The 17,321-nt window shown below is 40.0% G+C and overlaps 1 protein-coding gene across 1 annotated transcript in view; it reads left to right on the top strand.

The window, feature by feature from the left end:
- Positions 1-17,321, top strand: part of FBXL13 (F-box and leucine rich repeat protein 13) — a 272,579-nt gene that overhangs the window by 49,339 nt on the left and 205,919 nt on the right. The window contains exon 7 of the mRNA XM_015134552.3: positions 576-743. Within this exon, the coding sequence (XP_014990038.3) occupies positions 576-743 (168 nt within the window). The remainder of the gene's footprint in view (positions 1-575; positions 744-17,321) is intronic.

The following is a 17,321-nucleotide window of genomic DNA, read 5'->3' as shown; positions in this document are numbered from 1 at the left end:
TATGTGTGTGTATATACACACACACACATACATACACACATATATATTACATTAATATATATTACCCCAATATTGTGTGTATATGTTTATGACTGAAATACTTACTACCTTTGTTTATTACACAGTTTTCAGAAGTGTATCAAGAGTTAAAATGGGGACTTCCTGTGATGATAAATTTGGCAATTTCCCAAATACATTACTTCTGACTTCCCTTTTTTGTTATCCGTATGTTAATCACCTTCACTCCATGCACCAATTACCAGTTTTATCATTGCCAGAGCCTTGACTTTGTGGTCCTCACTTCCTCATCTGTGAAAGAGGGGACTAGATCAGCCTTTCAAGGTGGCTGCCTGTGCCAGTGTTTTATGACAACTAATGGAAATGATCTGTAATACTTTGGTGGTTCAGGGAACGTTAAACATGCTTATGAAAAATTATAGTTGTGTAGTAATGATGACAATCATAAATAATGTTTAATTTGTTCTATTCTTGTGTCAAGCACTGTGCTTTATGTCTGTCATCTCTCTTGATCGTTACAGCAATTGCATGGAATTTTAAAATTATTTTCATTGCAGATACTAAAACATGAACTTCAATTGAAAAAATGGAAAAATAGGTTAATACTCAAAAGAGCTACTGCAGAAGAATCCAATTTTCCTGAACAAAGTTCTTCTGAAGGCTCTCTTGTAGATGAGACTCTAAAATGTGACATTTCACTGTTACCTGAAAGAGCGATATTGCAGGTTTGTATGAATACACTATACATTATATACTATAATCTGCCAGGTGTGGTGGCATGTGCCTGTAATCCCAGCTACTTGGGAGGCTGGGACAGGAGAATTGCTTGAACCCAGGAGGCAGAGGTTGCAGTGAGCTGAGATGGTGCCATTGCACTCCAGCCTGGGCGACAATAGCAAAACTCAATCTCCAAAAAAAAAAAAAAAAATATATATATATATATATATATATATATATATATGTATACATATAATCCTACTGTTGATATATTGCATTCAGTTAGAATAAGGTTATTTTTGCCCATTATTTCTTCCTTTACAAATTACCTGTTCCTATCTTGTCTGTTTTTACATTGTAATTCCTATAATTTTCTTACTGGTTTGTAATAGCTCTTTATATTGGCAATATTAGCCCTTTGGAATATATTTGGAGATTTTTTCCCCTACACTTGATGTTTGCTTTCAGTTTTGCTTGTGGAGTCTTTTGGTGACAGAATTTTTTTTTTTTTTTTTTTTTTGAGATGAAGTTTCACTCTTGTTGCCCAGGCTGGAGTGCAATGGCGCAATCTTGGCTCACTGCAACCTCCGCCTCCTGGGTTCAAGCGATTCTCCTGCCTCAGCCTCCAGTGTAGCTGGGATTACAGGTGCCCACCACTACGCCCAGCTAAAATTTTTTCTATTTTTAGTAGAGATTGAGTTTCACCATATTGACCAGGCTGGTCTCGAACTTCTGACCTCAGGTGATCCACACACCTTGGCCTCCCAACGTGCTGGGATTACAGGCATGAACTACCACGCCCGGCTGATGACAGAAATGTTAAATCTTTGTGTAATAAAGTCTGTCATCCTTGCCCTAATTATTTCTCTCTCTGTCTCTTTTTAACTTTTATTTTAGGTTCAGGGAGTACACGGAAAGGTTTGTTATATGTAGGTAAATCGCGTGTCATAAGAGTTTGGTGTACAGATTTATTTTGTCTCCCAGGTTATAAGCCTGGTATTCAATAGATACTTTTCTGATCCTCACCATCCTCCCACTCTCTACCGTCAAGTAGATCCTGGTGTCTGTTCCTTTCTTTGTGTCCGTATGTACTCAGAAGTTTGGCTTCCACTTGTAAGTGAGAATGTGCAATATTTGGTTTTCTGTCCCTGTGTTAGTTTGCTTAGGATAATGGTCTCCAGCTCCATCCATGTTGCTGCAAAGGACATGATCTCATTCTTTTTTATGGCTGCATAGTATTTCAATGTATATATATATATACACACCACATTTAAAAAAATCCAGTCTACTGTTGATGGATATTTAGGTTGATTTCATATCTTTGCTATTGTGAAGAGTGCTGTGTTGTCCATATGCATGAATGTGTCTTTATGGTAGAATGATTTATATTCCTTTGGGCATATACCCAATAATGGGATTGTTGGGTTGAATGGCAATTGTGTTTTATGTTCTTTGAGAAATCACCAAACTGCTTTGCACAATGGCTGAGCTAATTTACATTCCCACCAGCAGTGTGTAAGCATTGCCTTTCTCTGTAACCTTGCCAGTATCTGTTATTTTCTGATTTTTTAATAATAGCCGTTCTAACTGGTGTGAGATTTACATTTCTCTAATGATTAGTGATGTTGAGCATTTTTTCATATGCTCATTGGTTGCGCACATGTCTTCTTTTGAGAAGTGTTTGTGTACTTTGCCCACTCTTTTAATGGTGTTGTTTTTTTCTTGTAAATTTAAGATCCTTATAGATTCTGGATATTAGACTTCGGTTGGTGTGTAGTTCACAAATTTTTTATCCCATTCTGTAGGTTGTCTGTTTATTCTGTTGATAGTTTCTTTTGCTGGTAGAAGCTCTTTTGTTTAATTAGGTCCCATTTGTTAATTTTTGTTTTTGTTGCAATTGCTTTTGGCATCTTCATTATGAAATTTTTGCCAAGTTCTATGTCCAGAATGGTATTTCCTAGGTTATCTTCCAGGGTTGTTATAGTTTTAAGTTTTACATTAAGTCTTGAATCTATATTGAGTTGATTTTTGTATGTGGTGTAAGGAGGGGGTCCAGTTTCAATATTCCGCATATGGCTAGCCAGTTATCCCAGTATCATTTATTGAATGAAGAGTTATTTCCCTGTTGCTTGTTTTTCTTGATTGTGTAGATGTGCGGCATTATTTCTGGGCTCTGTTTGTCTATTATTTCTGGGCTCTGTTTGTCTGTTCCATTTGTCTATATTTCTGTTTTTGTAACAGAACCATGTTGTTTTGGTTACCATAGCCTTATAGTATAGTTTGAAGTTGGGTAATGTGATGTCTCCAGCATTGTTCTTTTCACTTAGGATTACCTTGGCTATTTGGGCCCTTTTGTGGTTCCATATGAATTTTAAAATAGTTTTTTTCTAATTCTGTGAAAAACGTCATTGGTAGTTTGATAGGAATAGCATTGAATCTGTAAATTGCTTTGGGCAGTATGGCCATTTTAACAATATTGATTCTTCCTATCCATGAGCATGGGTTGTTTATCCATTTGTTTGTGTCATCTGTGTTTTCTTTCTTTCAGTGTTTTTTAAATCTTGTTGTAGACGTCTTTCACCTCCTTGGTTATGGCTGGTTATAGCTGTATTCCTATTTATTTTATCCTTTTTTTGTGGCTGCTGTGAATGAAATTGAATTCTTGGCCGGGCGTGGTGGCTCACGCCTGTAATCCCAGCACTTTGGGAGGCCGAGGTGGGCGGATCACAAGGTCAGGAGATCGAGACCATGGTGAAACCCCGTCTCTACTAAAAATACAAAAAATTAGCCGGGCGCAGGGGCGGGCGCCTGTAGTCCCAGCTACTCGGGAGGCTGAGGCAGGAGAATGGCGTGAACCTGGGAGGCGGAGCTTGCAGTGAGCCGAGATTGCGCCACTGCACTCCAGCCTGGGCGACAGAGCGAGACTCCGTCTCAAAAAAAAAAGAAATTGAATTCTTAATTTGGCTCTCAGTGTGGATACAGAGTCTCACTCTGTCACCCAGGCTGGAGTGCAGTGGTGTAACTTTGGCTTCCTGCAACCTCTGCTTCCTGGGTTCAAGCGATTCTCATGCCTCATCCACCCAAATAGCTGGAATTACAGGCATGGGCCACCAAACCCAGCTAGTTTTTGTATTTTTAGTAGAGACAGGATTTAGCTATGTTGGCCAGGCTGGTCTGAACTCCTGGCCTCAAGTGATCTACCTGCCTCAGCCTCCCAAAGTGCTGGGATTACTGGCATGAGTCACTGTGCACAGCTAGTACAGTGATTTCGTATCCCAAAACTTTGTTGAAGTTGTTTGTCAGATTAAGTATCTTTTGGGCAGAGATTATGGGGTTTTCTAAGCATAGAATCATATTGTCTGCAAACAGGGAGTTTGACTTTCTGTCTTCCTTTGAGTGTCTTTTATTTCTTTCTATTGCCTGATTTCTCTAGCTAGGACGTCCAGTACTATGTTGAATAGGAGTGGTGAGAGAGGGCATCCTTGTCTTGTTCTGGTTTTCAAGGGAAATGCCTTCAGCTTTTGCCTGTTCAGTTGGATGTTGGCTGTGGGTTTTTCATAAATGGCTCTTATTATTTGAGGTATGTTCCTTCAGTGCCTAGTTTGTTGAGGGTTTTTAACATGAAGGGATGTTGAATTTTATTGAAAACCTTTTCTAAATCTATTGAGATGATTGTGTGGTTGTTTTTAGTTCTCTTTATGTGGTGTATCACATTTATTGATTTGTGTATGTTGAACCAACCTTGCATCTTAGGGATGATGCCTACTTGATCATGGTGGAGAAGCTTTTTGATGTGCTGCTGGATTCGGTTTGCTAGTATTTTCTTGAGGATTTTTGCATCCATATTCATCAAGCATATTGACCCGAAGTTTTCTTTTTTTGTTGTATCTCTGCTGGGTTTTGGTATCAGGATAATGATGGCCTCATAGAATGAGTTAGGGAGGCATTCCTCCTCCTCAGTTTTTAGAATAATTTCAATGAGAATGGTACCAGCTCTTCATTATACATCTGATAGAATTCAGCTGTGAATCCATCTGGTCATGGGCTTTTTCTGTTTGGTAGGCTTTTATTACTGATTAGATTTTTTTGTTTGAGACAGGGTCTTGCTCTGTCACCCAGGCTAGAGTGCAGTAGTGTGATCATGGCTCACTGCAGCCTCAACCTCCCAGACTCAAGCAGTCCTCCCACCTCAGCCTCCAAGTAGCTGGAACTACAGGCATGTGCCACTATGCCTGGCTAATTTTTGTATTTTTCTGGTATAGAAAGGCCACTATGCCTGGCCTTTTTACAATCTTACTGTCATGGCTTACTGATTTGATTTTGGAACTCAATATTAGTCTTTACAGGGATTTAATCTTCCTGGTTCACTCTTTGGAGGTTGTATGTTTCCAGGAATTTATCCATTTGTTTTAGGTGTAGAAGTGTTCATAATAATCTCTGAGGGTTTTTTGTATTTCTGGGGGGATCAGTGGTAATGTACCCTTTGCCATTTTTGATAGTGTTTATTTGGATCTTCTCTTTTTTTTTTTTTTTTAAATTAGTTTATCTACCAGTCTACCTTGTATTATTAATTCTTTCAAAGAAAAAGCTCCTGGATTTATTGATTTTCGTATGGTTTTTTGCCTCTTAATTTCCTTTAGTTCATCTCTGACTTTAGTTATTTTTTGTCTTCTGCTAGTCTTGGGGTTGTTCTTGTTTCTCTAGTTCCTCTAGTTGTGATATTAGGTTGTTAATTTGAGATCTTTCTAACTTTTTGATGTGGGTGTTTAGTGCTATAAACTTCCCTCTTAACACTGCTTTGGCTGTGTCCCAGAAATTCTGATATCTTGTATCTTGTTTCTCATTAGTTTAAAAGAATTTCTTGATTTCTGCCTTAATTTCATTATTTATCCAAAAGCCATTTAGGAGCAGGTTTTTAATTTCCATGTAATTGTATGCTTTTGATTGATAGTCTTAGCATTAATTTCTATATTTATTGCATTGTCTGAGAGCTTGGTTGGTATGATTTTGGTTTTGGGGAATATGGTGAGGACTGTTTTATGCCCAGTATGTGCAGTTGATTTTAGAGTATGGACCATGTGCAGATGTGAAAAATGTATGTTCTGTTATTTTCGGATGGAAAGTTCTGTAGATTTATATTAGGTCCATTTGGTCAAGCGTTGAGTTCAGGTCCTGAATATTTATGTTATTTTTCTGCTTTGATGATCTGTTCAATACTGTCATTGGGGGTATTCAAAGGTCCCACTATTATTGTGTAGTTATCTAAGTCTCTTTGTAGGTCTCTAGGAACTGGCTTTATGAATCTGGGTTGGGCACATATATATTTAGGATAGATAGGTCTTCTTGTTGAATTGAGTCCTTTACCATTATTTAATGCCCTTCTTTATCTTTTCTTGATCTTTGTTGGTTTGAAGTCTGTTTTGCATGAAATTAAAATAGCAGCCCCTGCCTTTTTATGTTTTCTGTTTGCTTGGTAAATTTTTCTCCATCCCGTTACTTTAAGCCTATAGGTGTCACTGCATGGGTCTCTTTAAGACAGTATACCATTGGGTTTTGCTTTCTACTCTGCGCCTTTTAATTGGGGGCATTTAGCCTATTTACATTCAAGATTAGTATTGATCCATGTGGATTTGATCCCGTCATCATGTTGTTAGCTGGTTATTATGCAGACTTGTTTGTGTGGCTGCTTTAGAGTATCACTGGTCTATGTACTTAAGTGTGTTTTTATAGTGGCTGGTAATGGTCTTTCCTTTCCATATTCAGTGCTTTCTTCAGGACCTCTTGTAAGGCATGTCTGTTGGTAACGAATTCCCTTAGCATTTGCTTGTCTGAAAAGTATCTTATTTCTCCTTTGTTTAGGAAACAGCTTGGCTGGATATGAAATTCTTGGTTGAAAATTATGTTTTTTAAGAATGCTGGATATAGGCCCCCCAATCTCTTCTGGCTCGTAGGGTTTCTGCTGACGGGTCTGCTGTTAGCCTGATGGGGTTCCCTTAGCAGATGACCTGCCCTTTCTTTCTAGTTGCCTTTTTTTTTTTTTTTGAGTTGGAGTTTCGCTCTGTCACCCAGGCTGGAGTGTAGTGGCACAACCTTGGCTCACTGCAACCTCCACCTCCCAGGTTCAAGTGATTCTCCCGCCTTAGCCTCCTGAGTAGCTGGGATTACAGGCACGTGCCACCACGCCCAGCTAATTTTGTAGTTTTAGTAGCGATGGAATTTCTCCATGTTGGTCAGGCTGGTCTCGAACTCCTGACCTCAGGTGATCCACCAGCCTTGGCCTCCCAAAGTGCTGGGATTACAGGCATGAGCCACTGCGTCCGGGCCTAGCTACCTTTTTTCTTTTCATTTTGACCTTGGAGAATCTGATGATTATGTGTCTTGGGATGGCCTTCTTTTGTAGCATTTTTCAGGGGTTCTCTGCATTTCCTGAATTTGAATGTTGGCCTCTCTGGCAAGATTGGGGAAATTTTCATGGACGATATCCTGAAATAATGTTTTCCAAGTTCCTCGGTTTCTCTCCCTCTCTTTTCTCTTTCAAGGACACCAGTGAGTCATAGATTTGGTCTGTTTACATAATCCCATATTTCTTGGCGGTTTTGTTCATTATTCTTTATTGTTTTTTTCTTTATTTTCATCTGACTGAATTATTTAGGAGAGCCAGTTTTCAAGCTCTGAGATTCTTTCCTCAGCCTGGTTGATTCTGCTGTTAGTACTTACAAGTACATTATTGTGTTTTTCAGCTCTATCAGATCAATTTCTTTCTTTCTTTTCTTTTCTTTCTTTTTTTTTTTTTTTTTTTTGAGACAGAGTCTCACTCTGTCTCCCAGGCTGGAATGCAGTAGTGCAATCTCGGCTTACTGTAGCCTCCACCTCCTGGGTTCAAGCGATTCTCCCACCTCAGCCTCCTGAGTAGCTGCTATTACAGGCATGTGCCACCAAACCCGGCTAATTTTTTGTATTTAGTAGAGATGGGGTTTTGCTATATTGACCAGGCTGGTCTCAAACTCCTGACCTCAGGTGATCAACCCACCTCGGCCTCCCAAAGTGCTGAGATTACAGATGTGAGCCGCCACGCCTGGCCTGTTTCTTTCTTACAATGGCCATTTGGTCTACCACCTCCTGTATTGTTTCATTATACTCCTTAGACTTCTTCGATTGGGTTTTAACTATCTCCTGTATATTGATGATCTTCATTCCTGTCCTTATTCTGTATTCTACATCTGACATCTCACCCATTTCAGCGTGGTTAAGAATCATTGCTAGGGAACTAGGGCAATTGTTTGGAGGTAAGAAGACACTGGCTTTTTGAGTTGCCAGAGTTCTTACACTGGTTCTTTCTTATTTGTGTGGGCCCATATCTCTTTAATCTTTGAAACTGCTGTCCGTTGGATGGATTTGTTTGCTTTTTTCTTCTTTGATGCCCTTGGGGTTTGATTATAGAATAAGGTGGTCTTTTGACTGGCCTTGATTCTAGTATACTCCTGGACGTTGGAGGACCCCCCACCTCTGATTACTATCTCCATGCCCATGTTTCTTTTGTTGGGTGTTCTGTTCCACAGGGCTCAGTCAGGCAGGGGCTGCAGTTGGCATACAAGCCATATCCTTGCCAGATCAACCCTTGTCTTCTGTCTGTATGCTTCCTGGGAAAACATGAGATTGCCGGGGAACACAGATTGTAGAGAGGAATGAAGCTGGGGACCAGCCTGTCTGGGCTCAGCATGGAACCAAGAGAACCACTGCAACATGGGAAAGAGCGAGTGGGTGAGCGCCCCCAGGGGGATTCATACTCTCCACAGGGACCTGTGCAAAACTGGGAATGGCAGAATCCCCTTGGTTTCCCCCTAAACCTCCCTACCGCACTATAGACTGAGGTAGAATTCAGGCAGAAGTGGTACTGCTGGGTTGGAAGCTCTAGTGGGTGTGGCCCATCTGGCTATGAGAGGCAGGGGTGGGTGGAGTTGGCCACCCTGCCATCCAGGTCTTTCCAGGGCAATAGGAGGCTGCACTTATCAGCAAATTCAAGCAGAAGTAGGATTGCTGGTCTCTAGGCTGTAGCAGGCATGGCTTACCTGTCTGCTGGTGGTGGTGGTGGCTGGGGACGCTCACCTTGCCATCTGGGTATTTCCTGGGACAACAGGAAGCTCTGCCCTCTAGCTGAGTTCACATAGGAGTGGGAACATGGGTCCAAAACATCTAGCAGGCATTGTCTGCCTGGTTACCAGTGGCGGGAGTGGGTAGGGTTGCACACTCTGCCATCCAGGTATTTCCCGGGACAGCAGGAAGCTGTGCCCTGCATTCGAGTTCATATAGAAGCAGGGCCGCTGAGCTGGAAGCTCTGGCACCTGGTTACCAGTAGTGGGGTGGGTGGGGTCATGGGCTCTGCCTGCCATCCAGGTGTTTCCTGGACCAACAGGAAGCTATGCCATCTGGTTTAGTTCACACAGACGTGGGGCTGCTGGGCTGCAAGCTCTAGTAGGTATTGCCAGCCTGGCTACCAGTGGTGGGGGCAGGTGGGGACACCTGCCCTACTGTCCAGGTGTTTCCTAGGACAACAGGAGACTGCACCCCCCAGCTGAGTTCACACAAAAGTGGGACCACTGGGTTGCAAGCTCTAGCAAGTGTTGCCCACCGGGCTCCAAGTGGCAGAGGTGGGTTGAGTGGCTGGCTGAGTAAGGGCTGAAGCAGGACTGCTGGGCTGGAAACTGGTGCCTAGCCCTGTCCAGCAAGGAGGGGTGGAACAATTTTACTGCTTCCAGGTACTGCAACCGCAGCCTCTGTTGGGGCTGTAGTGCTGGTGCTGGTCTGCTCCAGGGCCCAAACCTTGTAGAGGTCCCCTTGCACTAAGGAGTTGCCCCTCAAAAATGTCTGACTGGCTTTCTGCCTCAGTCTAAAGTGTGGTAGCAGGGTGTTGGGGGAAGTCGGGGGGATTCTCCCATTCCCAGTCTTGCACAAGTGCTTGTAAACAGTGTGAATCCCCCTGGGGGCTCTCACCCACTCACCCTTTCTCATGTTGTAGTGGTTCTCATGACTCCATGCTGAGCCCAGACAGGCTGGTCCCCAGCTTCATTCCTCTCTGCAATCTGTGTTCCCCTGCTGCCTTGATGGATCGAATGTTGTTTCTCAGATGGTTGGCCTGCAGGGTCAGTGTTCACTAGCCCTTTTGTTTTCTGTGAGATTGGTGTACATGAGCTGTTTCTAATTTGCCATCTTGGCCCCTCACCTATTTGTCTTTTTAAATGTCATATTAGTATGTCATTCTTAGTTGTTTTTCTAAGCCATGTCACACTCCTTCCTACACTCACGCAGCTATCTTTTTTTTTTTTTTTTTCCTGTGAACTCCTGTGCCTCTGACTGCTAATGTTCCTTTTTTAATCAGTGGCTGCTCTAGGATTTACGATATGCATTTTAGATAGCATGGACTATCTTCAAATAATGTTATGCCACTTTACATTAAAGGACCTAACAAGATTATGCTTTTATTTTCTCCCTCCTGTGCGTTGTGCTATTATTGTCATTTATTTTGCTTTTATAGATTTATAAACTCTACAATATAATTTATTTTTGCTTTAAATAGTCAATTATAGGCCAGGCGCGGTGGCTCACACCTGTAATCCCAGCACTTTGGGAGGCTGAGGCGGGCAGATCACCTGAGGTCAGGAGTTTGAGACCAGCCTGCCCAACATGGTGAAACCCTGTCTCTACTAAAAATACAAAAATTAGCCGGGCGTGTTGGTGTGTACCTATAGTCCTGGCTACTTGGGAGGCTCAGGCAAGAGAATCTCTTGAACCCTGGAGGCGGAGGTTGCAGTGAGCCGAGATCGCACCACTGCACTCTAGCCTGGATTACAGAGTGAGTCTCCATCTCACAAAAGAAAAAAAAATAGTCAATTACATTTTATCCAGCATACATTTTTCTGTTTTTAGCAATCTCAAACTTGTAGGAAAGTTGCAAACACAGTACAAAGAACATTTTTTCCTGAATAATTTGAGAGTAAGTTGCCGACATGATGCCTCATCAACCATGAATATTATTCATGTATTTCCTATAAACAGGGCATGCTTTTACAGTTGACAATCAAAATCCTCCCAATTCAGGTTTCTTCAGTTGTCCCAAAATGTTCTAGCAAAAGGACCCTGTCCAGTTCATATGTTGCATTTGGTTGTCATGTCTCCTTGGCCTCCTTCAGTTTGGAATAGTTCCCCAATCTTTCTTTAATTTTCCTAACCTTGACATAAAGATTAGGGATGTTTTATTGTAGAATGTCTCTCAATTTGGACTTGTTTTATGTATAATATCTGCATGAGTAGACTACTGTTAGGTGTTTTTGTTAGAAAGATCATAGACATGGTCTCATGACATCATCTCAGTGGCACAGGACTTGGATTTGGGCTGTTCACTTCTTCTTGGGCTCCATCTATCACCTGCCTTGGGCTCCAATACCCCACAATAAACCATGCCTCCTCAATTTGCCTTCGTTTTCCCACTTGGGCTCTGATATTTCACTCTAGGCCATTCCTCCTTGGAGACACCCTCCTCACTTTTCTTGAGCTCCAAACTCTGAGCCAGGATGGCCCACTGATTGGATACCCTCCTTTCCACACTTGTTCTGATATACCTGCCCTGGGCCACTTTAGCTCCTCCCATACCCTTCATCTGGCATGGATGCCTACTCTGCTTGGCCCAACCTAATGACTTTAGGATTGAACTGTATGGGAAGGAGAAAGGAAAAGGGTAACAGAAGGGATTCAATTATTTTTTAGTGAAATTAAAACCCCAGAAAAACATATTTTATATTTCTCCACAAATTGTTCATTTTTGGTACTCTTTCTTTTTCTTTAGATCTGAGTTTTCATCTGGAGCTATTTTTCTTCAACATAAAGAACCTCCTTTAATATTTCTTGAAGCTCAAGTCTGTTATTGCTAAGTTTTCTCAGTTTCATTTTTCTGAAAAAGCATTTTGCCTTTATTTATAGAATTCTAGGCTGACAGGTTTTTTTTATTCATTCTATTTTAAGATACAATTCCATCATCCTCTGACTAGCATTGCTTTAAATTGGTTAGGGGCTAAATTTTTTTTCTGCTTTTGTAAGTAATGTGTCTTTTCTTCTTGTTGCTTTTAAGATTTCTGTCTTTATCATTGAGTTTTCAGCAGTTTGATTATGATGTGCCTTTATGTGATTTTCTTTATGCTTGTCCTATTTGGAGTTCATTGAGCTTCTTGGATCTGTGGGTTCATATTTTTAGCAAATTTAGAAAGTTTTCAGCCATTATTTCTTCAGCTATTTTTCTGTCTCCTTCCTCTTTTTTGGGACTCCAGTTATACAAATATTACATAACTTAGATAACTTAGTATTGTCCCATAGGTCATTGAGTTTCTATTCATTTTTTGTTAGCCTTGTTTTTCTTTCTGTGCTTCATTTTGAATAGTGGTTATTGCTATTTCTTTAAGTTTAGTAATTTTTTAATGCAAGTGTCTGATACACTATTAGACTCTTCCAGTGAACTTTTAAATTACAGATATTGCATTCATCTCTAGAAGTTTCCTTTGGTTCATTTTTAAAATCCCACTTCCCTTCTTTTTAAGTTCATTTTTTTTTCTTTATATCCTTGAACATTTTTATAATAGGTGTTTTAAAGAATCTGTTTACTAGTTCTGTTATCCTTGCAACTTCTCTGTGTTTCTATTTTTGGTTTCTCTCTTAGTTATGTGTCGTGTTTTCCTGCTTCTTTACAAATCTAGTATTTTTTTATTATATGTTGGATAATCTTATAGGTTATATTGTTGAGTGTCTAAATGTTGTCTTTCTTTGAAGAGAGTTGAATTTTGTTCTGATAGTCAATTTACTTGAAGATAAGTTTAATCTTTTCCATTTATATTTAAGCATTTTAAGTGAAAATCTAGAGTAACTTTCACACTAAGGCTAGTTTATCTCTATTTCTATCATGTGACATTTCTGGGTCTTTATTGAATGTCCCAAGTATTCAATGACACATCTCCAGTTTGGTTTGTTTTAACTTATGAATTTCTCAATCCTGTATGAACTGTACTAGTGACTCAGCTTACAGGTCCCTGGTATATGTTTTGTCCCTGGTAGATATTTTTTGTTCAGCTTCATGGTATCTCACTCGGTGCATACACAGCTTCGAATACAGTCAAAGACTCAAGAAGATCCATATGCGTATTTCTCAAGCTCTCATTCTGTGTAGCTCCCACTTTTCTGCCCTAAAATTCATTCCAGCCGCCTCAACAAACTTGAACTCCGAGATCTGTCTTCTTGGCTTAGTGAGACTATCTGGCATCCTTTCTTTCTTTCTTTTTTTTTTTAAAATTATACTTTAAGTTCTAGGGTACATGTGCACATCTGGCATCCTTTCTACCATAAGTAGCTAATATACGTCCCCAAGTAGTAAACCTGGGCTATCATGGATCTTGTGTCATTTTTTTCCCCTTCTTTTGGAGATCACAATACTGTGCTGCCTTGTTATCCAACATCTAAAAGCAGTTGTTTCATATGTTTTTTCCATTTTTTATATTTTTATGTTGGGAAAGATAGCCTAGTACCAGTTACCTTGTAGGTGACTGTCTATAGTTTTCTGAACTTGCATGGTAGCCAACTTCAGCCATAATGGTTTCTGATTGTCCTTCTATGGGTTTCTTCTTTTTTTTTTTCCAGTTTCTTACAGAGTTTGTCTAAACTCTTATTCTGAACTGAATGTTGTGTCCCTTCAAAATTCACATGTTGAATTCCTAGTCCTCATTGTCTTATATTTGAAGACAGGGCCTGTGGAGAGTTGATAAAAAATTCAATGAGGTTAAAAGGGTGGGTCTCTAATCCAATAGAACTGGTGCCTTTTTAAGAAGAGAGACACCAGAGCTCTCTCTGCGCCATATGAGGATGCAATGAGAAGGTGGCTTTCTGCAAATCAAGAAGAGGGCCCACAGCAAGAAATGAATTGACCAGTTTCTTTATTTTGGACTTCATAGCTTCCAGAACTGCGAGATATATTTCTTTTGATTAAGCAATCCAGTTTGTGTTTTTTTTTTTTTTTTTAATGGCAGCCTAAGCAGACTAAAACAACTCTTTAATTTTCATCATGCTAAATCCCCCACTTCACTGCTCTTTGCCTTTACTTTCCATCCTTCTTCACTGAGAAAATATATGCCATCAGGTAGGAACTCCTTCAGCTTGCTTTCTTACCTCCTTCCTCAATCCTGTTTTTCTGATCTCTCTACCCTGTTTTCAGATGTACTTTCATCTGTACCTACTTTTGCTTCCTTTTCTGTTCTCAAGAAATTTTGCCTATATAATGTGTGGTATTTATATCAGATGCTTTTATTTAATTTCTGCCATAGGTAGAGATATTATTTACTTTTGGGCCATTATTAATATCAGTTCTGAGTAAATGAATTGTGGTTGACAGAAAGCTGTATAATTAACTTTAAATACAAGATTATTTGTCAATATAATTTTTGTTGCCTCTTAAGCAAGGTACTCAATTGTCGACCCATACCGAATCATACCTGGAGGTCTAGGACTATGTTCCTTGATTTACAGGCCTATGTAAAATATTTAGCAATTAAGTGAATATATCGTAAGATTTAAGAAGTTAGCAAGTTATTTGAAGGAGTAACGTCTCCAAACTGGCAGAGTAGAACCAATCTGGCTTCATTCTGCCCCTCAGAAAATGAGCATCAGGATTATCACCATTAGTATCCCAGAACTCAAGTCTGAGGCTGAGTTGATCCCTGGGTATACAAAGAAATGAAAAACTCTCAGCAGACAGTAAGAGAAATGGACTTCTCTGTGATGCACTCCTCTGATTTACCAGGGACCATGCAGAAAATTCCTCCGCAACTCAATTTCCACACTGGAAAAAGTGAAATTGAGGTAGCCAGCCAGCCTCCCCACTATCTTGAGTTTCTTTGCAGGAAAACTGTTCTTGTGAAGGAACAAGAAGCATAGTGAGTGCCTGTAGGGAGAAAAACCCCTGAGAGCAGTTAGAGACAAAGAGCAACCTCAGCCCTTGAAATTCTGCTCTTTATCTTAGCCAAAGGAGACACTAAATCAGAGTGGCTGTTCAGCAGCACCATGCTCTAAGAGGCACACTGCATGGGTCCTCTGGGCACAAACCTCTAGCCAGTGTTCTTCTCACACAGTTGGAGTGTTCCCTCTGGGGCCTCCTCCACCAACCTATGATGGGCAACACTCTGAACGTTTGTGAGAACTGAGGCAAACCTGGATGGACTTACAGCACTATCTAGTGCTGAAAAGCAGGTAGCAATCTAGCATTAATGGAACTCAACAGGCAAACTGCAAAGAACCTCCAAGCAAGCATATCTTAGAAAAAGCAAAACAAGCTAGACAGCAAAGACTGAAATAAATTACTAATTCTTCAGTGCCAAGCCACAGATACACATTCATAAAAACAGCAAACAGAGAACCATGATCTTCCCAAACAGACAAAGCAGGGAGCTAGTGATTAATATTAATAAGATGGTAATGTGTGAGTTTTCACACTGAGAATTCAGAATAACAGTTCTAAGAAAACTCAGTGACCTCCAAGATAACACACAAAAGCAGTTTATAAATTTATCAGATAAATTTAACAAGGATATTAAAAATTTTTTAGTGTTTTAAAAACTCAAACAGAAGAGATGGGCATGGTGGCTCAGGCCTGTAATCCCAGCACTTTAGGAGGCCAAGGTGGTTGGATTACCTTAGGTCAGAAGTTTGAGACCAGCCTGGCCAACATGGTAAAACCCCATCTCTACTAAATAAAAAAAATAGCCAGGTGTTACACACGCCTGTAATCCCAGCTACTTAGGAGGCTGAGGTACAAGAATCACTTGGACCCAGGAGGTGGAGGTTGCAGTGAGCCGAGATTGTGCCACTGCATTCCAGTCTGGGCCACAGAGTGAGACTGTCTCAAAACAAACAAAAATGGCCAGATGCAGGGACTTATGCCTGTAATCCCAGCACTTTGGGAGGCCGAGGCGGGTGGATCACAAGGTCAAGAGTTTGAGACCAGCCTCACCAACATGGTGAAACCCTGTCTCTACTAAAAATATAAAAATTAGCCAGGTATGGTGGTGTGCACCTTTAATCCCAGCTAGTCAGGAGGCTGAGGCAGGAGAATTGCTTGAATCCAGGAGGCAGAGGTTGCAGTGAGCCAAGATCACACCACTGCACTCCAGCCTGGGCAACAGAGTGAGACTCCATCTCAAAAATAAAAAACCCTAAAACAACAACAACAACAACAACAACTACACTTAAACAGAAATCCTGGAACTGCGAAATGCATTTGCTGCACTAAAAACTTCATTAGAAGCTCTCAATAGCAGAATGGATCAAGCAGAGAAAAGAATCAGTGATTTCAAAGACAGGCAATGTGAAAATATGCAAAGGAGAAAAAAGAAAAAGAATGAAAAGGAATGAAGAATGCCTACAAGATATAGAGAATAACTTTTAAAGAGCAAATCTAAGAGCGGTTGGCATTCAAAGGGAGTTGAGAAAGAGCAACGGTTAGAAAGATTATTTAAAGAAATCATAACAGAAAACTTTTCAAACCTAGAGGAAGATATAAATATCCAAGTGAGGAAGGTCAGAGATCACCAAATAGATTCAACCCAATTACCCAATTAAGACTACCCCAAGGCATGTAATAAACTCATAAAGGTCAAGGTCAAAGAGGATTCTAAAAGCAGCAAGAAAAAAGAAGGAAATAACACATAAAGGAGGTCTGATTTGTCTGGAAACAGCAAACAGTGGAAACCTTGTAGACCAGGAGGGAGTGGCACAACATATTCAAATTGCTGAAGGAAAAAACTGCTAAATGAGAATACTGCATTCAACAAAAGCTTTCTTTCAAACCTGTAGGAGAGATAGTCTTTCCCAAACAAAAGCTTAGAGCATTGACACCAAAGGCTTCTTAACAGGAAATGCTAAAGGAAGTTCTTCAATCTGAAAGAAAAGGACACGAATGTGCAAAAAGAAAACAGTTGAAGGTATAGAACTCACTGGCAAAAGTGAGTATTCAGACAAATTCAAAATCTTCTAATATTGTGTCATGGTGTGTAATCCACTCATCTCTAGTATGAAGCCTAAAAAATCTATTGAAAATAATAACTATAGCAACTTGTTAAGATATAGACAACATAAAAATACGTGAATTCAGACAATAAAAAGTCAAAATATGTGGTAGATTGAGTTAAGGTGTAGGGTTTTAAAGTTTTTCCTTTGTTTGTGATCAAAGTTCAGAGTTGTAATCTGTTTAAAATAACTTGCTATTTCTATAAGATGTTTTTGGTAATTCTCATTGTAACTACAAAACTAAAACCTATAATAGATACACTAAAAATAAATAAATAGATACACTAAAAAAGGAAGAAAGGAGAGACCAGTTTGGCCAACAGAGTAAGACTCTGACTCTTATTTTTTCAATTAAAAAAAGTTGAATGAATTAAAAAAAAAATAAAAAACCAAAGTTGCTTTTGTTGTTTATTTCTAGTTTTATTCCATTGTGATCAGAAAAGATACTTGATATAATGTCAGCTTTTTGAATTTGTTGAGACTTGATTTATGTC

This window comes from Macaca mulatta, chromosome 3 (genome assembly GCF_049350105.2).
Source record: "Macaca mulatta isolate MMU2019108-1 chromosome 3, T2T-MMU8v2.0, whole genome shotgun sequence".
Lineage (NCBI taxonomy): Eukaryota > Metazoa > Chordata > Mammalia > Primates > Cercopithecidae > Macaca > Macaca mulatta.
Note: the sequence above shows the minus strand (reverse complement) of the source record. Positions and strands in the feature narration are given on the sequence as shown.